This window comes from Piliocolobus tephrosceles, unplaced genomic scaffold, assembly GCF_002776525.5.
Source record: "Piliocolobus tephrosceles isolate RC106 unplaced genomic scaffold, ASM277652v3 unscaffolded_31002, whole genome shotgun sequence".
In the NCBI taxonomy this organism is placed as follows: domain Eukaryota; kingdom Metazoa; phylum Chordata; class Mammalia; order Primates; family Cercopithecidae; genus Piliocolobus; species Piliocolobus tephrosceles.
Genome location: NW_022314314.1, coordinates 9,334 through 35,203, shown reverse-complemented (window position 1 = coordinate 35,203; position 25,870 = coordinate 9,334). Strand labels below are relative to the sequence as shown.

At 37.4% G+C, this 25,870-nt stretch overlaps 1 protein-coding gene across 1 annotated transcript; it reads left to right on the top strand.

Annotated features, from left to right (window-relative positions):
• On the top strand, nt 1–24,885 carry LOC111529805 (fatty-acid amide hydrolase 2-like; the record flags this gene model as incomplete). Its single annotated transcript, XM_023196768.1, has 3 exons — nt 1–120; nt 23,057–23,168; nt 24,691–24,885. Coding segments are annotated over 3 exons (427 nt in total), but the record flags the coding sequence as incomplete, so codon positions are not given.
• Nucleotides 24,886–25,870: the final 985 nt, after the last annotated feature.

Here is a 25,870-nt window from a genome sequence, read left to right as displayed (position 1 = left end):
GTTGTGGTTCACCTTGAAACTATTCTGGGAGCCTCAGTTCAACATGTTAAACTGGAGAAAATGAAGTACTCTTTTCAGTTGTGGATCACAATGATGTCAGCAAAGGGACATGATGGGAAGGTATGTTTGCCTCTTCCTTTCCTTACTTTATTCTTTGTGTAAACATTTATTGAGCTTCTATTGTGGGCCATATGTTAGAGATGTAGGTAAAAGAAACTCCTGAAAAAACAAGTAAAATAGTAAAATATTTAAAGAAAGCACAGTTTGGTGAATGCTTTGCTAGCATAAGCATATATGATTGTGTGATCACAGAGAGTGTGCCCATTCCTATATGGAAGTCAGTGAAGGCTTCTTGATGGAGGAGTTGCAGTCTCCCAAATCTTGAGTGATTTGGAAACCTTAGCCAGGTGGAGAAGAGATAAAGATTATGCCAGGCAGAGGGGAAACCACAGCACGAACAAGGATATAGGGGAATGACGTATGTTGTGTGCTGGGTACTGAGAACATGTAAGTTTCAATAAAGCATAAAGTGATTAGGTAACTTCAGTTGTCAAGTTCCAGACTGATACAGGTACTTGTGAAAGAAGCTTTCCTTATGCCAGGTTTTTTCAGGCTTGCTGAAGACTTTAAATATGAACACTTTGAGAAATATAAGATAAATTCAACATTCTGGAGAATTTAACTTTTGTGAATATAGGAATGTTTTCTGCCAATGGGAATATTTGTGTTAGAGCATGACACATCCAAATTTGAAGTGCAGGCTACCTCCTAGTTTTGTTATCTTGGGCAAGTTACTTAGCTATTCTGCAGTTTACTCATACATAAAATTAAGCTATTGATACCCATATTACAGATTTATTTTGTGGATTAACAATATTTTTATATGGTATCTCACATAGAGTAGCCCTTCCATAAGGCAGAACTCACACGAGCCCCTCTACCTTAAAAAAATAGTTACTTTTTAAATGTTTTAAAACAGCCAGTTTTCTTTGTGGAAACACTTTGGAAATCTCTCAGAACAAAACGTTTATAAAAATTCACAAGGTGAGGATGTTTGGCTCTGTGATGAAAGTTTATAATCAGAACTTTAGATCAAAACTAAAGCTGAAATCAAAAGCAAAAAATTTATTTTGAGTTCACTTCCAGAAGACACTGTCTTGTAATTTGGATAAACTGTTAACATACATGCTGACTGTCAAAACTGGTCCTGTAATTACAAATCTGGAAAAAAAAAAGAGAAGGGAAAAATCTGTTCTCCTCTTACTTTGAATCATGATGCCAGATTTACAGCTGGTGGTCATAACCACTTTACCATGTTGCTCATTAATAATCACTTAAAATAGGTAGAAAAGAGATGTGGCCATTTTCTAAAGCGTACTTTTTTATGTTAATGTAGCTCTTTTTTATTACAGACCTAATTTAAAATTTTTAAATTTTGTGACTATATAATAGTTGTATGTATTTATGGGGTATAGGAGATGTTTTGACACATACATACAATGTGTAATTATGAAATCAGTGTAACTGGAGTATCTGTCAGTTTAAACATTTATTATTTCTTTGTGTTGTAACATTCCGATTCCACTCTCTTAGTTGTTTTATAATATACAACAAAGTACTTTAAACTGTAGTCACCCAATTGTACTATCAAATACTGGACCTTATTCCTTCTCTTTTTATACTCTATAATCATCCCGACTTCTCTTGCAGTTTCTTGTGCATTTGCACTATAACATTTATTTCTTTTTATACTATCTCTTAAAAATGATTGTAGTTATTATCATAGTCATATCTTCAAAAACAAAATTCAACACTCAATAAAAGTAAATTCAAAAATAAGAAGAATCCCCTATTCCCCTGGTTGCTCAGAAATCAGTGTATAGATGCAGAAAGCCTAAAAAAGAAATGTACTATAACACTCTCAAATTAAAACAATAATTCTTTAGCAATAGACTCTGAGCAAAAGAAATCTTCACAATGCCAGATAAGGAAATCAAAATATTGACTTTAAAGAGTCTTAGTGAAATTAAATTGATTTTTTTTTTCTTTTTTTTTTTTGTGACAGAGTCTCACTCTGTTGCCTAGGCTAGACTGCAGTGGTACAATATTGGCTAACTGCAACCTCTGCTTCCCTTGTTTAAGTGATTCTCCTGCCTCAAACTCCTGAGTAGCTGGGGCTACAAGCACACACCACTACACTTGGCTAATTTTTGTATTTTTAGTGGAGATGGGGTTTCACCATTTTGGCTAGGCTAATCTCAAACTCCTGACCTCAGGTGATCCAATCACGCTGGCCCCCTAAAGTGCTGGGATTACAGGCATGAGCCACCACACCTGGCTCTTAAGTGGAAATTTGTAAAGCAATACAAAGAAATTAGAATATCAATTTGCATTGGGGAGTTATACCTGATATAAATGATGAATTGCTGGGTGCTGACGAGTTGATGGGTGCAGCACACCAACATGGCACATGTATACATATGTAACAAACCTGCACGTTATGCACATGTACCCTAGAACTTAAAGTATAATAATAAAAAAAAAAGAATATCAATTTAGACTGTTAATATGAAATTTACTAAGAGGATAGATTTTTTTTTAAAAAAGTAATAATAACAGACATTTTGGAACTTATAATTTCATTGAAGGGATTAGAAAAACATTCCAAAGACCAAGCAGAAGGAAGACTCTCAAAATGTGAAGACACATCTTTTGAAGTAATCCAGTCAAACAAAAATAAAGACAAATGAACAAAGCCCTTAAGATGAGTGTGCAAAAATAACAATACTTACAATTTGTTGGTATTACTGGCGTAGACAGATTTAAAAAACGTTTAGACATCCTATTTAAGAAAATTATTTATGGAAGCATCTCAAGTATAGCAAGAGATTTAGACATCCAGATACAGTAGTCCCAACAAAAGGCAAATACATTGCAAAAAGGCATATTAAATCAGAATACCTAAAGTCAATATAAAAGAAATACTTTTATGATCAGCAATAAAAATGCATCTAGTCACCTATGAAAGAAACCCCATCAGACTAAGAATGAGCTTCTTAGTAGAAACTTCACAGGTCAGAAGAAAATGGAATGGGATTTACAAATTTTTGAAAGAAAAAAATATAGTTAAAAAATTTATATCCAGCATGATTAACCTTCATAAATGAAGGAGAAATAAAGTCTTTTCCAGACAAGCAATTGTTGATGGAATTTATCACCACTAGACCAGACCTAAAACAAATGCTCAAAAATGTCCTTGACATGGAAATATAAGGTATATGTTCATGATTATGATAGCTCATTAACATATAAAACTCAATGGTCTTATAAAACAATCACACAAAGGAGGAAGAAAAGTCAAATTGTTAACACAATAAAACTTCACCAAACCATAAAGACAAACAGAGAAAAAGAAACAAACAATGTATAAAACAACTAGAAAAGATTTAGTGACCTTACAGAAAATAAACCTCATATATAAATATTAACCTTGACCTCAAATGGATTAAATACTCTACTAAAGAGAGATAGATTGACAGAAAATATAAGAAACATGATCCATCTAAATGCTGCTTTCAAGAAACTCACTTTCTCTGTAAATACATACATAGACTGAGAGGAAAGGATTGAGAAAAGATATTTTATGGAAGTAGAAACCAAAAGAAAGTAGGAGTGGCTATATCTATACTAGATATAACAGATATTAAATTAAAATGTTAAAAAAACAAATTAAGTCATTGCATAATGATAAAAGGATTAATTCAACAGGAGGACATAACATTACTCGGTAATATATACACTCAATACTGGAGCACCCAGATTCAAAGAACAAATGTTACTATATCTAAAAAGAGAGGTGGAAAATAATACAATAATAGTGTGGGACTTCAACAGCCCACTCACAGATTAGACGTCATTAAGATGGGAAATCAACAAAGAAATATTGAACTCATTTGGACTTCAGGTGCAATAGACCTAACACACTTTGACAGAAAAATCTACTCAACAACTTTGAAATGTACATTTTTTTCACATAAGCACATGGAACATTCTCCAACATAGACCATGTATGACCTCGTATAGACCTTGTATTTTAGGCCCCAAAACGAGTCTCAGTGATTTTTTTAACATTAAAAACATATCAAGAATCTTCTCAGGCCACGCTTGAATAACACTGAATATCACTACCTTTGGGAACTTTGGAAACTATACAAATACGTGGAAATCAAACATGTTTCTTAATGATTATTGTGTCAATGAAGAAATTAAGGTGGACATTATAACAATTTTTGAAACAAATGAAAAGGAAACCACAAAACATCAAATTCTGTCGGATACAGAAAAAGGAGTTCCAAGAGTCCAAGAGGGATGTTCATAGCATTAAATGCCTATGCTATAAAAGTAGGAACATTAAAAATTAACAACCTAACGATGGACTGCCAAGAACTAGAAACACAGAACAAACTAAACCAAAAATTGGCAGAAGAAAGTGAGTAAAAAAAAAAAAAAAAAAAAAAAAAAAAAATCCTAGTAGAACTAAATAAAATAGAGGCCAAAAAGGAAAGGTAAAAATACAAAAGGTCACTGAAACAAGAAGCCTTGGTTCTTAAGAAAGATAAGCAAAATAATCCACTCTCCAGATTAATCATGAAAAAAAGAGATTACAACAAAATCAGAAATGAAAAAAGAGAGATTACAACAAAACCAGAAATGCAAAAGAAGACATTATAAATGACATCACAAAAATACAAAGATTCTTAAAAATCATTATTAAGAGCTCTACTTCCACAAACAAGAAAACCTAGAGGAAATGAATAAATTAATTTCTGGAAACATGCAACCTCCCAAGTTTGAATCAGGAAGGAATAGAAAACCTGAGCACACCTATAATGAATAGCAACATTGAATCAGTAATAAATAATTCTTAACAAAGTAATCTCAGAACTAAATGGATTGCAGCTGAATTATTCCATACACACAAAGAAGAATAAACAATTCTTTTGAAATTGCTCCAAAAGTTAAAAGAGGAGAGAATTCTTCATAACTCATTCCATGACACCACTATCACCCTGATACCAAAACCAGACAAAAACACAACAACCACAGAAAATCTGTAGATCAGTATTCCTGAAGGGCATAGATGCAAAAATCCTCAGCAAAATACTAGAAAGCCAAATTCAACAGCATATCAAAAAGATAATATGCCATAAACAAATGGGTTTATATTAGGAATATAAGGATGGTTTAACATATACAAATCAATACAGGTGATATATTACATAAACAGAAATAAAAAAAATATAATTATCTCAATAGATGCAGGAAAAGCATTTAATAAAATTTAGAAACTTTTTATTATAAGCAGTCTCAACAATCTAGGCATAAAATGAACATATCTCAATGTAATAAAGGCCACATACAACAAACCCAAATCTAACATCACACTGAACGGAGAAAAGTTGAAGGCATTTCCTCTAAGAACTAGAACAAGACAAGGATGCCCACTTTCACCACTCCTATTCAACATAGTACTGAAAGTCCCAGCCAGAGCAATCTGGCAAAAGAAAGAAATAAAAGATATCCAAATTGGAAAAGAGGAAGTCAAAATTTTTCCTGTTATCTGATTATATAATCTTATATCTAGATAAACCTAAAGACTCCCCCCAAAAAAAAAAAATTCAGTAAAGTTTCAGGATACAAAATCCATGTATAAAAATAAGTAACATTTGTTAGTGTCCTCTTTTATTTCACTGAGCAGTGGTTTGTAGTTCTCCTTGAAGAGGTCCTTTACATCCCTTGTAAGTTGGATTCCTAGGTATTTTATTCTCTCGGAAGCAATTGTGAATGGAAGTTCGTTCATGATTTGGCTCTCTGTGTGTCTGTTACTGGTGTATAAGAATGCTTGTGATTTTTGCACATTAATTTTGTATCCTGAGACTTTGCTGAAGTTGCTTATCAGCTTAAGGAGATTTTGGGCTGAGACAATGGGGTTTTCTAAATATACAATCATGTCATCTGCAAACAGGGACAATTTGACTTCTTCTTTTCCTAGCTGGATACCCTTATTTCTTTCTCTTGCCTGATTGCCCTAGCCAGAACTTCCAACACTATGTTGAATAGGAGTGGTGAGAGTGGGCATCCCTGTCTTGTGCCAGTTTTCAAAGGGAATTTTTCTTTCTTTTTTTTTTTTTTTTTTTTGAGACGGAGTCTCGCTCTGTCACCCAGGCTGGAGTGCAGTGGCCGGATCTCAGCTCACTGCAAGCTCCGCCTCCCGGGTTTACGCCATTCTCCTGCCTCAGCCTCCCGAGTAGCTGGGAATACAAGTGCCCGCCACCTCGCCCAGCTAGTTTTTTGTATTTTTTAGTAGAGACGGGGTTTCACCGGGTTAGCCAGGATGGTCTTGATCTCCTGACCTTGTGATCCGCCGGTCTCGGCCTCCCAAAGTGCTGGGATTACAGGCTTGAGCCACCGCGCCCGGCCCAAAGGGAATTTTTCTAACAAATGGAAGAACATACCATGCTCATGGATAGGAAGAATCAATATTGTGAAAATGGCCATACTGCCCAAAGTTATTTATAGATTCAATGCCATCCCCATCGAGCTACCAATGAATTTCTTCACAGAATTGAAAAAAACGGCTTTAAAGTTCATATGGAACCAAAAAGAGCCCGCATTGCCAAGATAATCCTAAGTCAAAAGAACAAAGCTGGGGGCATCACGCTACCTGACTTCAAACTATACTACAAGGCTACAGTAACCAAAACAGCATGGTACTGCTACCAAAACAGAGATATAGACCAATGGAACAGAACAGAGTCCTCAGAAATAATACCACACATCTACAGCCATCTGATCTTTGACAAACCTGAGAGAAACAAGAAATGGGGAAAGGATTCCCTATTTTATAAATGGTGCTGGGAAAATTGGCTAGCCATAAGTAGAAAGCTGAAACTGGATCCTTTCCTTACTCCTTATACAAAGATTAATTCAAGATGGATTAGAGACTTAAATGTTAGACCTAATACCTAATACCATAAAAACCCTAAAAGAAAACCTAGGTGGTACCATTCAGGACATAGGCATGGGCAAGGACTTCATGACTAAAACACCAAAAGCAATGGCAGCAAAAGCCAAAATTGACAAATGGGATCTAATTAAACTAAAGAGCTTCTGCACAGCAAAAGGAACTACCATCAGAGTGAACAGGCAACCTACAGAATGGGAGAAAGTTTTTGCAATCTACTCATCTGACAAAGGGCTAATATCCAGAATCTACAAAGAACTCAAACAAATATACAAGAAAAAAACAAACAACCCCATCCAAAAGTGGGCAAAGGATATGAACAGACATTTCTCAAAAGAAGACATACATACAGCCAACAGACACATGAAAAAATGCTCATCATCACTCGCCATCAGAGAAATGCAAATCAAAACCACAATGAGATACCATCTCACACCAGTTAGAATGGCAATGATTAAAAAGTCAAGAAACAACAGGTGCTGGAGAGGATGTGGAGTAATAGGAACACTTTTACACTGTTGGTGGGATTGTAAACTAGTTCAACCATTATGGAAAACAGTATGGCGATTCCTCAAGGATCTAGATCTAGATGTACCATATGACCCAGCCATCCCACTACTGGGTATATACCCAAAGGATTATAAATCATGCTGCTATAAAGACACATGCACACGTATGTTTATTGCGGCACTATTCACAATAGCAAAGTCTTGGAATCAACCCAAATGTCCATCTGTGACAGACTGGATTAAGAAAATGTGGCACATATACACCATGGAATATTATGCAGCCATAAAAAAGGATGAGTTTGCGTCCTTTGTAGGGACATGGATGCAGCTGGAAACCATCATTCTTAGCAAACTATCACAAGAAGAGAAAACCAAACACCGCATGTTCTCACTCATAGGTGGGAACTGAACAATGACATCACTTGGACTCGGGAAGGGGAACATCACACATTGGGGCCTGTCATTGGGGGGGAGGGGGGAAGGATTGCATTGGGAGTTACACCTGATATAAATGACGAATTGATGGGTGCTGACCAGTTGATGTGTGCAGCACACCAACATGGCACAAGTATACATATGTAACAAACCTGCACGTTATGCACATGTACCCTAGAACTCAAAGTATAATAATAATAAAAAAAATAAGTAACATTTTTATATGTGAAAATTTGAATGTTGTATATAGAACAATGAAAGTGGGTGCCTGTCTTTCACGATATACAAAAATTGACTCAAGATGTATTAAAATCTTTCATCATATACAAAAATCAATTCAAGATCTCAGCTACCAGTAACAGTGTAGCTCAGAATTAAATCAAGAATGCAATTCCGTTTGCAATAGCTATCAAAAATAAATTAAGTAGAACTCCTTGTTAATTAACAAGAAGATGAAATATATATAATGTATATGTAGTATTTATTTATTGATGTATATTTTTTAGTTTATATTATATTATAATTAAATATAAGATATTACACTATATTAATGTAATTATATTTATATTATTTGTATGATATGTAAATATATTATGTGATATATAAATATAGCATATATTATATAGTTTATATTATATATTATATATAATAATAAATATATAGTATATATTATATATAATAAATGTATAGATTATATATAATTTTTAGTTTTACTGATATATATATATATATATATCAGTAAATACGTTATCTCTGTAATTGCTGTAATACTATAATATATATATATGAGTAAAACTAGACAATACTGATGAAAGAAAAAGTAGATGACACAAATAAATGAAGAAACATCCCATGCTGGTGGATTGGAAGAATTACTGTAAAGAAAATTATCATATGAATCTAAGCAATCTCCAGATTCAATACTATTCCTAAAATCAGTGTCATTTTTTCAAAGAATTAGAAAACACTCATAATTTATGTGGAACCAAAATAGACCCTGAATCGCCAGAGCCCCAATAGTTTTAAGCAAAAAGAAAAAAGCTGAATGCATCACATTACCTGCCTTCAAACTACACTGCAAGGTATAGTAACTAAGATATCATGGTGCCACTATTAAAAAATAGGCCGGGCACGGTGACTCACACCTGTAATCCCAGAACTTTGGGGGTCCGAGGTGGGTGGATCATCTGAGGTCAGGAGTTCGAGACCACCCTGAGAAACATGGTGAAACCCGTTTCCACTAAAATACAAAAAATTAGCCAGGCCGTACTACAGGTGTGGTGGTGCACACCTGCAGTACCAGCTACTCAGGAGGCTGAGGCAGGAGAATCGCTTGAACCCGGGAGGTGGGTTGCAATGGGCTGAGATCGTTCCGTTGCACATAGGCACATAAACCAAAGAAATAGGACAGAGAACCCAGAAACAGAGCCACATATTGACAGCCAATATGACATTGACAAAGTTGAGAACATACAGTGGGGAGCAGATACACCGTTCAATAATTGGTGCTGTGAAAATTCGATTGTTGTATATAGAACAATGAAAGTGGACCCCTGTCTTTCACCATATACAAAAATCAACTCAAGATGTATTAAATTCTTAAATATATGACCTGACAATATAAAAACAGTAGAATAAAATCTAGCGGAAGCTCCTGTGAACATTGGTCCAGCAAAGAATTTAGAACTGAAACTTCAAAAACACAGGTAACAGAAACAAAAATTGACAAATAGGGCTTAAACTAAAAATCTCCTGTATAGTGAAATAAATAATCTAGAGAGTGAACAGACAACCTGTGGAATGGGAGAAAATATTTGCAAGCTATGAATTTGACAGTGAATAATATCCAAAATTTACGAGGAGCTCAGAAAAACTCAGTAACAACAGAAACCCCAAATAATCCCATTGAAAAGTGGGTAAAGAACATGAATAGACATTTTTCAAAAGAAGGCATAGAAATGGCTAACAAGCAAGTGAAAAACTGCTCAACAATCACTAATCATCAGAGAAATGCAAAATTAAAACCACAATGAGATTTTTTTTTCTTACACCAGTCAGAGTGGCTACTATTAAAGTGACAATGTCAGTTTTTGGCAGTGATGTGGAGAAAATGAAATTATTACACACTTTTGGTGAAAATGTAAATTAGACCAACCTCTGCTGAAAACAGTATAGAGATTTCTCAAAGAACTAAAATAGAACTACCGTTCAATCCAGCAGTTTCACTACTGGGTATCTTTTTGAAGGAAAGTAAATCATATCAAAAAGGCACTGAACTTTATGTTTACTAGAGGACTACTCACAATAGCAAATTTATAAAATCCACTGAAGTGTTCATCAACAGATGATTGCATAAAGAAAATGTGGTATTTATGCAAAAGAACATACATTCAGTCATAAAAAAATAATAAAATCTTGTCATTTGCAACAACCTGGATGGAACTGGAGGCCATTATCTTACATTAAATAAGCCAGACACAGAAAGACAAGAACAACATGTTCTAAATAATTGTGTACACATGAATGTAGCATGCACAGTAATAATCATTGCAGACTCAGAGGGGTGAGGTGTTTGGGAGGAGACTGGATTATGAGAAATTATTTAATGGGTACAATATACTTCATTCAGGTGATAGATACCCTGAAAGCTCTGACTACACCATTATGCAATTTATACATGTAACAAAATTACTTGTGTACCCCATAAGTTTATGAAAACAAAAAATGTTGTAGTTATTAATTTTGATAGATTTGTCTTTTAGTCTTCCTATTAAACACATGTGTGGTTTACACATTGCAATTACAGTGTTAATGCATTTTGTGTTGGTCAGAGTATCAAATATTACCAGTGAGTTTTATACTTTCACATGATTTCCTGTTGTTTATTAATTTCCTTTTCTCAAGATTGAAGAACTTTCTTTAGCATTTTTCTGTAAGACAAGTCTGGTGGTTATGAAGTCCCACAGATTTTCTCTATCTGAAAGCGTCTTTACTTCTCCTTCATGGTTGATGGATAATTTTGTTTGATATAATAATCTAGGTTGGAAGGTTTTGTTTCTTCAGCACGTTGAATATGTCTTCTCACTTTCTCCTGACCTCTAAGGTTTCCACTGAGAAGCCTGCTGCCATATATTTTAGAGCATCTTTATTTGTTACTTGCAACATTTTTTGCTGCTTTTAGCATCCTTTCTTTATCCTTGATCTTTGAGAGTTTGATTAATATATTCCTTGAGGTAGTCTTATTTGGGATGAACCTTCTTGGTGTTTTGTGACCCTCTTTTACATGGGTAGTCTTGTTTTTCTCTAGGTTTGAAAGTTTATGGTTATTATTTCCTTGAATAAATTTTTTTACCCTCATCTCTTTCTCTACATCGTCTTTAAGACCAATAACCCTTAGATTTACCTTTTTGAGACTATTTTCTAGATACTGTAGGTGTGTTACATTCTCTGTTCTTCTTTTTTCTCTTCTGATGGTGTAATTTCTTTTGTGTTATTTGTGTAAATGTAAGGAGTACAGTTTTGTTACATGAATATATTGCTTAGTGGTGAAGTCTGGACTTTCAGTGTAACCATCGCCCGGATAATGTACATCATATCCATTAAGTAATTTCTCATTTCTCACCCCTTTTAACCCTCTAACTCTTCCAATCAGATGTCTATTATTTCACTACGTGTGCACATTATTTAGTTCCCACTCATAACTGAGGACATGCAGTATTCGAGTTCCTGTTTTTCATTTATTTCCCTCAAGATACTGGCCTGCAGGCCATACACGTTACTGAAAAATACATGATTTCTTTCTTTCTTGACTAAATATTATTCCATTGAATAATTTTTAATGCAACCTGTCTTTTTTTTTATACTTTAAGTTTAGGGTACATGTGCACAGCATGCAGGTTTGCTACGTATGTATACATGTGCCATGTTGGTGTGCTGCACCTGTTAACTCGTCATTTACATTAGGTATATATCCTAATGCTATCCCTCCCCCATTCCCCCACCCCATGACAGTCACTGGTGTATGATGTTCCCCACTCTGTGTCCAAGTGCTCTCATTGTTTAATTCTCACCTATGAGTGAGAACATGTGGTGTTTGGATTTCTCCCCCTGAGATAATTTACTCAGAATGATGGTTTCTAGCTTCATCCATGTCCCTACAAAGGACATTAACTCATCCTTTTTTATGACTGCATAGTATTCCATTCTGTATATGTGCCAAATTTTCTTAATCCAGTCTATCATTAATGGACATTTGGGTTGGTTCCAAGTCTTTGCTATTGTGAATGGTGCAGCAATAAACGTAAGTGTGCATGTGTCTTTACAGTAGCATGATTTATAATACTTTGGGTATATGCCCAGAAATGGGATGGCTGAGTCAAATGGTATTTCTGGTTCTGACCCTTGAGGAATCGCCACACTGTCTTCCACAATGGTTGAACTAGTTTTACAGTCCCACCAACAGTGTAAAAGTGTTCCTATTTCTCCACATCCTCTACAGCACCTGTTTCCTGACTTTGTAATGATGGCCATTCTAACTGGTATGAGATGGTATCTCATTGTGGTTTTGATTTGCATTTCTCTGATGGCCAGTGATGATGAGCATTTTTTCATGTGTCTGTTGGCTGCATAAATGTCTACTTTTGAGAAGTGCCCATTCATATCCTTTGCCCACTTTTAGATGGGGTTGTTTGATTTTTTTCTTGTAAATTTGTTCTTTGTGGATTTTGGATATTAGCCCTTGGTCAGATGGGTAGATTGTAAAAATTTTCTCCCATTCTGTAGGTTGCCTGTTGACTCTGATGGTAGTTTCTTTCTCTGTGCAGAAACTCTTTAGTTTGATTGGATCCCCTTTGTCAATTTTGGCTTTTGTTGCCATTGCTTTTGGTGTTTTAGTCATGAAGTCCTTGCTCATGCCTATGTCTTGAATGGTACTGCCTAGGTCTCCTTCTAGGGTTTTTATGGTTTAAGGTCTAACATTTAAGTCTTTAATTCATCTTGAATTGATTTTTGTATCAGGTGTAAGGAAGGGATTCAATTTCAGCTTTCTATATATGACTAGGCAGTTTTCCCAGCACCATGTATTAAATAGGGAATTCTTTTCCCATTTTTTGTTTTTGTCAGGTTTGTCAAAGATCACATGGTTGTAGATTTGCGGTATTATTTCCGAGGGCTCTATTCTGTTCCGTTGGTCTATATCTCTGTTTTTGTAACAGTACCATGCTGTTTTGGTTACTGTTGCCTTGTAGTACAGTTTGACGTCAGGTAGCGTGATGCCTCCAGCTTTGTTCTTTTGACTTAGCATTGCCTTTTCAATGCGGGCTATTTTTTGGTTCCATATGAACTTAAAAGTAGTTTTTTTCTTTTTCCAATTCTGTGAAGAAATTCATTGGTAACTTCATGGGGATATCATTGAATCTATAAATTACCTTGGGCAGTATGACCATTTTCACGATATTGATTCTTCCTGTCCATGAGCATGGAATGTTCTTCCATTTGTTTGTGTCCTCTTTTATTTCATTGAGAGGTGGTTTGTAGTTCTCCTTGAAGAGGTCCTTCAAATCCCCTGTAAGCTGGATTCCTAGGTATTTTATTCTCTTTGAAACAATTGTGAATGGGTGTTCACACATGATTTGGCTGTCTGTTTGTCTGTTATTGTTGTATAGGAATGCTTGTGATTTTTGCACATTGATTTTGTATCCTGAGACTTTGCTGAAGTTGCTTATCAGCTTAAGGAGATTTTGGGCAGAGATGATGGGGTAAAATGACAGAAATAGAACTCAGAATATAGATAGGAATAAAGATTATCAACATCCAGGAGAAACTCAAAATCCAATTCAATAAATCTAAGGAATATAATAAAACAATGCAGGAGATAAAAGGTGAAATGGCCAAATGCATCTGAAAGAGCTTTCAGCTCAGAGTTTTTCAAACTCACCCCAAGAATTTTGTAATACAATCACTAGTATCAACAGCAGAATTGACAAAGTTGAGGAAAGAATCTCAGAGCTTGAAGACTGGTTCTCAGAAATAACTCAGTCAGACAAAAACAGAGAAAACTAATATAGAAGAGTGAACAAGACCTCCAATAATATGGGATTAGGTAAAGATTCAAAATCTGTGATTCATTGGCATCCCTTAAAGGGAGAGAGAAAGCTGGCAGTGTGGAAAAGATATCATTTCCCAAATTTTCTCAACTTCATTAGAGAGGATCACATTCAAATTCAGAAAATGCAGATAATCCCTGTGAGATACTATTCAAAATGAGCATCCCCAAGACACATAATCATCAGATTCTCCAGGGCAAAACTGAAAAAAAATTAAAGACATGTAAAATAAGGCAAGTTACCTACAAAGGGAACTCTGACAGGATAACAGTGGAACTTAAAGTGGAAATCCCACAAAGCAGAAGAGATAGGGGGCCCATATTAAACATCCTAAAGAAAATAAATTCCAACCAAGAATTTTGTGTCCAGCCAAACTAAGCTTTATAAACCAAAAGGAAATAAGATCCATCTCAGACAAGCAAATGCTCATTGGTACCACCAGACCTGTGTTATAAGAGGTTCTGAAGGGCATGATAAATATAAAAAAGACTGTTACCAGCCACCACAAAAGCATGCTTAAGTACATGGACGATTGACAGTATGAAGTAACCACACAAACAAATCTTCATAATAACCAACTAATGACACGTTGACAAGATCAAATTTGCACATATCAATATTATCCTTGACTATAATTGGGCTAAATGCCCCAATTCAAAGGCACAGAGTGGCAATTTGGATAAAGAAACACGATTCACCTGTATGCTGTCTACAAGAGACCTATGTCAGTGCAATGACACCGATAGGCTAAGTGTAAAGAGATAGAGAAAAATCTACCAAACTGACAACAGTAAAAAGCAGGAGGTTCCATTCTAATTTCAGAGAAAACAGACTTTAACCCGACAATGATCAAAAAGACAAAGAAGGACATTAAATAATGGTAAAAGGTTCATTACAACAAGGAAATCTAAGTATCCTAAATGTAAAATATACAGCCAACATGGGAGCACGCAGATTTATTTATTTTTTTATTTTTTATTTTTCTTTTTAATTTTTTTTTTATTATTATACTTTAAGTTCTGGGGTACATGTGCATAACGTGCAGGTTTGTTACATATGTATACTTGTGCCATGTTGGTGTGCTGCACCCATCAACTCGTCAGCACCCATCAATTCATCATTTATATCAGGTATAACTCCCCAGTGCAATCCCTCCCCCCTCCCCCCTTCCCATGATAGGCCCCAGTGTGTGATATTCCACTTCCCGAGTCCAAGTGAACTCATTGTTCAGTTCCCACCTATGAGTGAGAACATGCGGTGTTTGGTTTTCTCTTCTTGTGATAGTTTGCTAAGAATGATGGTTTCCAGCTGCATCCATGTCCCTACAAAGGACGCAAACTCATCCTTTTTTATGGCCGCATAGTATTCCATGGTGTATATGTGCCACATTTTCTTAATCCAGTCTGTCACTGATGGACATTTGGGTTGATTCCAAGTCTTTGCTATTGTGAATAGTGCCACAATAAACATACGTGGAGCACCCAGATTTATAAAGCAAGGTTTTCGAGACCTTTTAAGAGACTTAGATAACCACACAATAACAGTTGGAGCTTCAACACCCTAGAAACAATATTAGGCACATCATTAAGGCAGAAAACTGACAAGTATATTTAGACTTGACCTCAACACTTGACAAATGAGCTTAAAAATCATCTACAGAGCCCTACACAAAAGCATATCAGAATATATATCATTCTCATCTGCAAATGCACATACTCTAAAATCAACCACACAATCGGACATTAAAAAATCCTCAGTAAATACAAAAAAAAAGTCATACCAAACACACTCCCAGACCACAGCACAACAAAAATAGAAAATTACATGGACATTAGGAAAGGATCCAATTTCAGCTTTCTACTTATGGCTAGCCAATTTTCCCAGCACCATTTATTAAATAGGGAGTCCTTTCCCCATTTCTTGTTTCTCTCAGGTTTGTCAGAGATCAGATGGCTGTAGTTGTGTGGTATTATTTCTGAGGACTCTGTTCTGTTCCATTGGTCTCTATCTCTGTTTTGGTAGCAGTACCATGCTGTTTTGGTTACTGTAGCCTTGTAGTATAGTTTGAAGTCAGGTAGCGTGACGCCTCCAGCTTTGTCCTTTTGACTTAGGATTGTCTTGACAATGCGGGCTCTTTTTTGGTTCCATATGAACTTTAAAGCAGTTTTTTCCAATTCGGTGAAGAAACTCATTGGTAGCTTGATGGGGATGGCATTGAATCTATAAATAACCTTGGGCAGTATAGCCATTTTCACAATATTGATTCTGCCTATCCATGAGCATGGTATGTTCTTCCATTTGTTTGTGTCCTCTTTGATTTCACTGAGCAGTGGTTTGTAGTTCTCCATGAAGAGGTCCTTTATATCCCTTGTAAGTTGGATTCCTAGGTATTTTATTCTCTTTGAAGCAATTGTGAATGTGTTCACACATGATTTGGCTGTCTGTTTGTCTGATATTGTTGTATAGGAATGCTTGTGATTTTTGCCCATTGATTTTGTATCCTGAGACTTTGCTGAAGTTGCTTATCAGCTTAAGGAGATTTTGGGCAGAGATGATGGGGTTTTCTAAATATACCATCATGTCATCTGCAAACAGGGACAATTTGACTGCCTCTTTTCCTAATAGAATACCCTTTACTTCCTTATCCTGCCTGATTGCCCTGGCCAGAACTTCCCACACTATGGTGAATAGGAGTAGTGAGAGAGGGCATCCCTGTCTTGTGCCAGTTTTCACAGGGAATGCATCCAGGTTTTTCCCATTCAGTATGATATTAGCTGTGGGTTTGTCATAAATAGCTCTTATTATTTTGAGATACATCCCATCAATACCTAGTTTACTGAGAGTTTTTAGCATGAAGGGCTGTTGAATTTTGTCAAAGGGCTTTTCTGTATCTATTGAGATAATCATGTGTTTTTTGTCTTTGGTTCTCTTTATATGGTGGATTACGTTTTTTGATTTGCATATGTTGAACCAGCCTTGCATTCCAGGGATGAAACCAACTTCATCGTGGTAGATGAGCTTTTCGTTGTGCTCCTGGATTCATTTTGCCAGTATTTTATTGAGGATTTTGGCATTGATGTTCATTAGGGATATTGCTCTAAAATTCTCTTTTTTTGTTGTGTCTCTGCCAAGCTTTGGTTTCAGGATGATGTTGGCCTCATAAAAATGAGTTAGGGAGGATTCCCTCTTTTTCTATTGATTGGAATAGTTTCAGAAGGAATGGTACCAGCTCCTCCTTGTACCTCTGGTAGAATTCAGCTGTGAATCCATCTGGTCCTGGAGTTTTTTTGGTTAATAGGCTATTAATTATTGCCCCATTTTCAGAACCTGTTATTGGTCTCTTCAGGGATTCAACTTCTTCCTGGTTTAGTCTTGGGAGAGTGTATGTGTCCAGGAATTTATCCATTTCTTCTAGATTTTCTAGTTTATTTGTGTAGAGGAGTTTTTAGTATTCTCTGATGGTAGTTTGTATTTCTGTGGGATTTGTGGTGATATCTCCTTTATCATTTTTTATTGTGTCTATTTGATTCTTGTCTCTTTTCTTCTTTATTACTCTTGCTAGCGTCATATCAATTTTGTTGATCTTTTCAAAAAACCAACTCCTGGATTCATTGATTTTTTGAAGAGTTTTTTTATGTCTCTATTTCCTTCAGTTCTGCTCTGATCTTAGTTATTTCTTGCCTTCTGCTAGCTTTTGCATGTGTTTTCCCTCCCTTCTCTAGTTCTTTTAATTGTGATGTTAGATCGTCAAATTTAGATCTTTCCTGCTTTCTCTTATGGGCATTTAGTGCTCTAAATCTCCCTCTACACACTGCTTTAAATGTGTCCCAGAGATTCTGGTATACTGTGTCTTTGTTCCCATTGGTTTCAAAGAACATCTTTATTTCTGTCTGCATTTCCTTATGTACTTCGTAGTCATTCTGGATCAGATTGTTCAGTTTCCATGTAGTTGAGCTCTTTTGAGTGAGTTTCTTAATCCTGAGTTCTAATTTGTTTGCACTGTGGTTGGAGAGACAGTTCATTGTAATTTCTGTTCTTTTACATTTGCTGAGGAGTGCTTTACTTCCCACTATGTGGTCAATTTTGGAATAAGCATGATGTGGTGCTGAGAAGTATGTAAATTCTGTTGATTTGGGGTGGAGAGTTCTGTAGATGTCTATTAGGTCCACTTGTTGCAGAGCTGAGTTCAATTCCTGGATATCCTTCTTAACTTTCTGTCTTGTTAATCTGTCTTATATTGACAGTGGGGTGTTAAAGTCTCCCATTATTATTGTCTGGGAGTCTAAGTCTCTTTGTAGGTCTCTCAGGACTTGCTTTATGGATCTGGGTGCTCCTGTATTGGGTGCATATATATTTAGGATACTTAGCTCTCCTTGTTGAATTGATCCCTTTACCTTTATGTAATGTCCTTCTTTGTCTCTTTTGATCTTTGCTGGTTTAAAGTCTATTTTATCAGAGACTAGGATTGCAACCCTTGCTTTTTTTTTTTTTTTTTTTTTTTTTTTTTTTTTTTTCATTTGCTTGGTAGATCTTCCTCCATCCCTTTATTTTGAGCCTATGTGTGTTTCTGCATATGAGATGGGTCTCCTGAATACAGCACACTGATGGGTCTTGAGTCTTTATCCAAATTTCCAGTCTATGTCTTTTAATTGAAGCATTTAGCCCATTTACATGTAAGGTTAATGTTGTTCTGTGTGAATTTGATCCTGTCATTATGATGTTAGCTGGTTATTTTGCTCATTAGTTGCTGCAGTTTCATGCTAGAATTGATGGTCTTCACAATTTGGCATGTTTTTGCCGTGGCTGGTACCGGTTGTTCCTTTCCATGTTTAGTGCTTCCTTCAGGAGCTTTTGTAAGGCAGGCTTGGTGATGACAAAATCTCTCGGCATTTGTTTGTCTGTAAAGGATTTTATTTCTCCTTCACTTATGAAGCTTAGTTTGGCTGGATATGAAACTCTGGGTTGGAAATTCTTTTCTTTAAGAATGTTGATTATTGGCCCCCATTCTCTTCTGACTTGTAGAGTTTCTGCTGAGAGATATGCTCTTAGTCTGATGGGCTTCCCTTTGTGGGTAACCCACCTTTCTCTCTGGCTGCCCTTAACATTTTGTCCTTCATTTCAACTTTGTTGAATCTGACAATTATGTGTCTTGGAGTTACTCTTCTCAAGGAGTATCTTTGTGGCATTCTCCGTATTTCCTTAATTTGAATGTTGACCTGCCTCACTAGGTTTGGGATGTTCTCCTGGATAATATTCTGAGGAGTGTTTTCCAACTTGGTTCCATTCTCCCCATCACTTTCAGATACACCAGTCAGATGTAGATTTGGTTTTTTCACATAGTCCCATATTTCTTGGAGGCTTTGTTTGTTTCTTTTTATTTTTATTTTTTCACTAAACTTCCCTTCTCACTTCATTTCATTCATTTGGTCTTCAATCACTGATACCGTTTCTTCCACCTGATCAAATCAGCTACAGTAGCTTGTGCATGCATCATGTAGTTCAGCTCCATCAGGTCATTTAAGGACCTCTCTACACTGTTTATTCTAGTTGTCCATTCATCTAATCTTTTTTCAAGGCTTTTGTCTTATTTGCAATTGGTTGGAATATCCTCCTTTAGCTTGGAGAAGTTTGTTATTACCAATGATCTGAAGCCTTCTTCTTTCAACTAGTCAAAATTATTCTCCGTCCATCTTTGTTCCGTTGCTGGCGAGGAGCTGTGTTCCTTTGGAGGAGAAGAGGTGCTCTGGTTTTTAGAATTTTCAGCTTTTCTGCTCTGGTTTCTCCCCATCTGTGCTTTTATCTACCTTTCGTCTTTGATGATTGTGACGTACAGATGTGGTTTTGGTGTGGATGTCCTTTCTGTTTGTTAGTTTTCCTTCTAACAGTCAGGACCCTCAGTTGCAGGTCTGTTGGATTTTGCTGGAGGTCCACTGCAGACCCTGTTTCCCTGGGTATCAGCAGCAGACGCTGCAGAACAGGAAATATTGCAGAACGGCAGATGTTGCTGCCTGATCCTTCCTTTGGAAGCTTTGTCTCAGAGGGGCACCTGGCTGCATGAGGTGTCAGTCAGCCTCTACTGGGAGGTGTCTCCCAGTTAGGCTACTCAGGGTTCTGGGACCCACTTGAGGAGGCAGTCTGTCCATTCCCAGATCTCAAACTCCATACCGGGAGAAACACTACTCTCTTCAAAGCTGTCAGACAGGACGTTTATGTTTGCAGAAGTTTCTGCTGCCTTTTGTTCAGCTATGCCCTGCCCCAGAGGTGGAGTCTACAGAGGCAGGCAGGCTTCCTTGAGCTGTGGTGGGCTCTACCCAGTTTGAGCTTACAGGCTGCTTTGTTTACCTACTCAAGCCTCAGCAATGGTGGGCGCCCCTCCCCCAGTATCACTGCCACCTTGCAGTTTGATCTCAGACTGCTGTGCTAGCAGTGAGTGAGGTTCTGTGGGTGTGGGACCCTCCGAGAGAGGTGCAGGATGAAATCTCCTGGTGTGCCATTTGCTAAGGCTGTGGATAAGCACAGTATTGGGGGGCAGTGTCCTGAATTTCCAGGTACCATCTGTCATGGCTTCCCTTGGCTAGGAAAGGGAATTCCCTGTCCCCTGTGCTTCCTGGGTGAGGCGATGACCCCCTCCCCCACTCCATGGACTGCACCCACTGTCTGACAAGCCACAGTGAGATGAACCTGGTACCTCAGTTGGAAATGCAAAATTCACCTGTCTTCTGTGTCTCTCATGCTGGGAGCTGCAGCCTGGAGCTGTTCCTATTCGGCCATCTTGGAACCTCGAGCCTACAACCTATCTTCCAGCTTACTAATTACTTTTTCTATTTGATTAATAACGCATTTGAGAGATCCTCATGCATTTTCAGTTCGTCAACTGAATTTTTTTTCTTTTTAAATTTGGATCTTTAAAAAATGTATCTGACAAAATTTGGAATTCTTTCTCTGCATTGTCTTTAAGTTCACTAAGCTTCCTCAAGACACCTATTTTCAATTCTCTGCCTGGCAATTCACATATCTCTGTCACTCCTGCAATGGTCACTGGTGCCTTATTTAGTTCATTTGGTTAGGTTATGTTTTCCTGGATGTTTTTGATGCTTATGGACATTTATTAATGTCTTAACATTGAAGAGTTAGGTGTTTTTTTTTTCTATATTCACAGTTTGTGCTTGGTTTGGCCCATCCTTATTGAAAAGACTTTCCATGTATTCAAAGAGGATTGAGTGTTGTCCTGTAAGTGTGTTTTCACGGAATCCATAACAGCACTGGGTGGCATCTTAAGCTCAGGAATGCTGTGACTCTTGCCAACTCCTAGAGGCACTGCTTTGGTGGTGTTGAGTAATATAAGGGAAAGTTTCCTGGGTCACCAGGTAAAGTACGTCACTCTCTTCTCTCTCTTTCCCCCAATATGAAGGAGTCTGTTTTTATGCTGAGTTGTCTAGAATGGGGAAAGGGGTGACATGTGTACTCCTGTGGCCACTACAGCTGGGAAAGTGCTAGATTAAACATTAAGCTAGCACAGTACTGGGTCTCATCCAAGGCTCATGGCAACTACTGCCTGACTAATGTTTATAGGAGACTCAAGTGTTCTTCAGTCTGAAGATGGGGAATCCTCCTGGTACTGGGTTCTTCCCTTCAGTACAGTCAATTTCCTTCTGACTAGAGTGGGTCTAGAAAGACCATTCAGGAGCTAAGGCCTGTTATTGGGGGCTTCAGGGATCTCCTTGTTGCTTCATTTTACTATAGCTAAGCTGATACCCAAGTTGCAAGACAAAATCCTCTGTACTCCTCCCACTCCTTTCCCAAAGCCACAGAAGTTTCTTCACCAGCTACATTGCCTGGAGTTAAAGGGAGGAGGATGTATGCACTCTTTTGGCCACCACAGCTGGTGTTGCACTAGGTTGGGTGCATCCAAAATCAATTGCCTCTGAGAGAACAGTACAGCTCCAGAGATTTTCCAAGGACTATTAGTCCTTGTGGCCTGATGGTCACTCAAATTTGCTTCAGGCCTATGGCCATGTTAGTCAGCTAGTGGTGGAGCCAGCCAGGACTCTTCCCACTGGAGCTTAGAATTTTCCTCATTCAGAACCACTGTAAATGTTCCCTGCTTTGGTGCCAGCATAATTTTTCACTATGTTGCATACCAGTGGGACAGGGCAAGACTGGGTTCCAATGCAGAGTAGCCCATTCACTTAACTCACCATCCTGTAAGCAAACAAATTGTCTTTCAGTAAGGTGCTGATGGACAATGGGGGAGGGTTGGTGTAGGCAATGCAAGACCATCTTTCCTACACTCTTCAATGACTCTTACTGATATTTTGTTAAAACCAGTGATTGTGATTGCTGACTTTATTGGTTATTATGAATGTGCTTTATTGCATGCATAGTTGTTTAATTTGGTGTTCAATCAGTCAAGGAGACTGATTGCTGAAGCATTCTATTCAGCCATCCTGCTCTGCCTCCACTTCCTTATAGCAGGTTTATTGAGTTATAATTCATATATCACACAAGGTGCCTATTTAATGCATACAATGTAATGGATTTTAGTACATTCAGAATTGTGCAACAATCTTCACAATTTTAGAATATTTTCATCATTCCTAAAAGAGATCTCATACTCATTATCGGTCATTCTACAGTCCACTTGCCCCTCCATAGCCTTAAGTAACCAGTAATCTACTTTCTGTCTCTATAGATTTGATTATTCTGGATATTTCATGCAAGTAGTCTCATAAGTGTGTGGTGTCTTGTTAATGGCTTCTTTCACTGGGCACAATGTTTCAAGTTTTATCTATATTGGATCATATATCAGCACTTACATTGTGTCACTAATATTTTATTAATACATTTTGTTTATGTATTCATCAATTGACTGGTATTTGGCGGTTATGCATAATCCTACTATAAAACTTTTATAGATATTTTTATCTTAACTATACTATTTTGAGAAAATATTCTTGTATTTTATTTCTCATCTTCAATCTCAGGAGCCTGTGAAATTTGTGGATTTGCTTGGTGACCATGGGAAACATGTCAATCCTCTGTGGGAGTTGATCAAATGGTGCCTGGGTGTGTCAGTGTACACCATCCCTTCCATTGGTATGTAAATCATCTTCTACCTAGACCAGTTTGATGTCCTGTAATATTTCTTAATATCTAAATATAAATTTTGGACTAAAAGCCCCATGCAAGTACAAAATCCAGTGGGGCAGTGAAATCTTAAAGCTCCAAAATGATCTCCTTTGACTCCATGTCTCACATCCAGGTCATGCTGATGCAAGAGGTGGGTTCCCATAGTCTTGGGCAGCTCCACTCCTATGGCTTTCCAGGGTATAGCCTCCCTCCAAGTTGCTTTCATGTGTTGGCATTGAGTGTCTGTGGCTTTTCTGGGTGTACTGTGTAAGCTATCAGTGGATCTACCATTCTGGGGTCTGGAGGACAGTGGCCCTCTTCTCACAGCTCCACTAGGCACTGCTCCAGTGGGAACTCTGTGTGGGGGCTTCAACCCCACATTTCCCTTCCACACTGCCCTAGCAGAGGTTCTCTATGAGGGCCTTGTCCCTGCATCACACCTCTGTCTGGGCAGTCAGGCATTTCCATACATACTGTAAAATCTGGGCAGAGGTTCTCAAACCTTAATTCTTGATTTTTGTTCACCCACAGGCCCAACACCACATGGAAGCCACCAAGGCTTGGGGCTTCCATCCTTTGAAGCAATTACCTGAACTCAACCTTACCCCTTTTAGCCATGATTCCAGCCATAGCTGGAGGAGCTGGAATGCAGGGCACCAAGTCCCTGGGCTGCACACAGCAAGAGGGCCCTGGGCCTGGTCCACGAAACCATTTTTCCTCTTAGGTCTCTGAACCTGTGATGGAAGGGGCTGCCACAAAGCACTCTGAAATGCCCTGGAGACATTTTCTCCATTGTCTTGGAGATTAACATTTGGCTCCTCCTTACTTATGAAAATTTCTGCAGCTGTCTTGAATTTCTCCTTAGAAAATGGGTTTTTTCTTTTCTATCCATTGTCAGGCTGCAAATTTTCCAAACTTTTATTCTGTTTCCCTTTTCTGAGGGACCTGCTCTCATGTCCAGGCTGGAGTGCAGTGGTGCAATTATGACTCACTACAGCGTTGACCTCCTGGGCTTAAGCAATCCTCCTGCCTCAACTCCTAAGTAGCTGGGACTACAGGGGCTCACCACCACAACCAGCTAATTTTTGTATTTTTAGTAGATATGGGGTTTCATCATATTGCCCAAGCTGGTCTTGAACCCCTGGGCTCAAGTGATCTGCCAGCCTTGGCCTTGAGAAATGCTGGGATTACAGGCATGAGCCACCGTTCTCAGCTATAATGGGTTTTCAATTATGTGAACAATCATTATGATGTACTATACAGTAGCAGCGGCTAGAAATGTTATATATAGCATTACTAAAACAAACTAGAAGGAGTTAAAAGTAAATGATTGACAATGGATGGTAAGATTATAAAGTTTTCTTTTTCATCACTTACTTTCTCAGTGTTCTATAATGAACATGTATTACTTGAATAAGGAAAGATAAAGAACACTATGAATTAAAATGAAGTTTATTACCTTAACTTGATATATGTTATCATTCTGTAGGGCTGGCTTTGTTTGAAGAAAAGCTCAAATATAACAATGAGAAATACCAAAAGTTTAAGGCAGTGGAAGAAAGCCTGCGTAAAGAGCTGGTGGAGATGTTAGGTGATGATGGTGTATTCTTATATCCCTCACATCCTACAGTGGCACCTAAGCATCATGTCCCTCTAACACGGCCTTTCAACTTTGCTTACACAGGTACCTAATTGTATTCCTTGCATTCTGTAATCTTAAAGAAATAGAGATGTATGTTTCCAAGGAAAACATAATTTTCTTTTGCAGTTGGACAAGTTTTAAACATGCAGGTATAAAAATGTTGTGTGATTGAAAACTCCAGAAAACAGTTGCTAATGTCATATGTGGAAGATACTTTGCCAATATCTGGTTTCTCCCCAAAACCCTACAAGTGCATATGAGTATCCACATTTTACAGAACTGTGCCTCAGGGAGGTTCAGCCACTTGTCTTCTATCACACAGTGTGATCACACTAGATGCAAAGTCTCCCCTGGCTGCTCTGAATTAAATCAAGTTAAGCTTTTCTCAGGATCTCTGGCTTCCCAGAAGATTCTCGTACAGAAGACAATTCTCCAAGGGATCGTTTACTTGCCTTAGGTATCATCCCCTTTGAATTCAATTCATTCTATTGTTCACCAAACTAGTTTTCTTCACCTGGTTTTTAAGTTATGGATGGATCATGATTATGTGAGGTCTAAAGGCCCATGGATCTGTACTAGGTCAGTTTCTATGGTTTCTCCAGGGTCTTGTCCCAGGGAAACACATTCTTTGCGATGAAGATAGAAAAGTCTTCATCAAATACGCATTCTCACCCAATAAACCTGTGGTCCACTTAAAGTTGGAATTTGGAATCCTTTGCTCTGCAATTTTCTACTTGTGCATCTTAGAGGAAAATATTGAATCTTTCTCAACTTATTTCCTATCTAGGAACTCAGGGTAATCTATGCCTTACAGTGTTGCTGTTAAGATTAAATGAAATAATACGTGTAAATTAATTAACATAAGGGTTGCGGAGGATGAGGGAGAGGATATTAAATAGTCTCTATCCTTAATTTCTTCATCCTTACTCTCTCACTGGCTTTGATCACTCACTCTTAATTTCTTCCTTCCTGTCTTCCTGTTTCTTTCTTTCTTTCTTTCTTTCTTTCTTTCTTTCTTTCTTTCTTT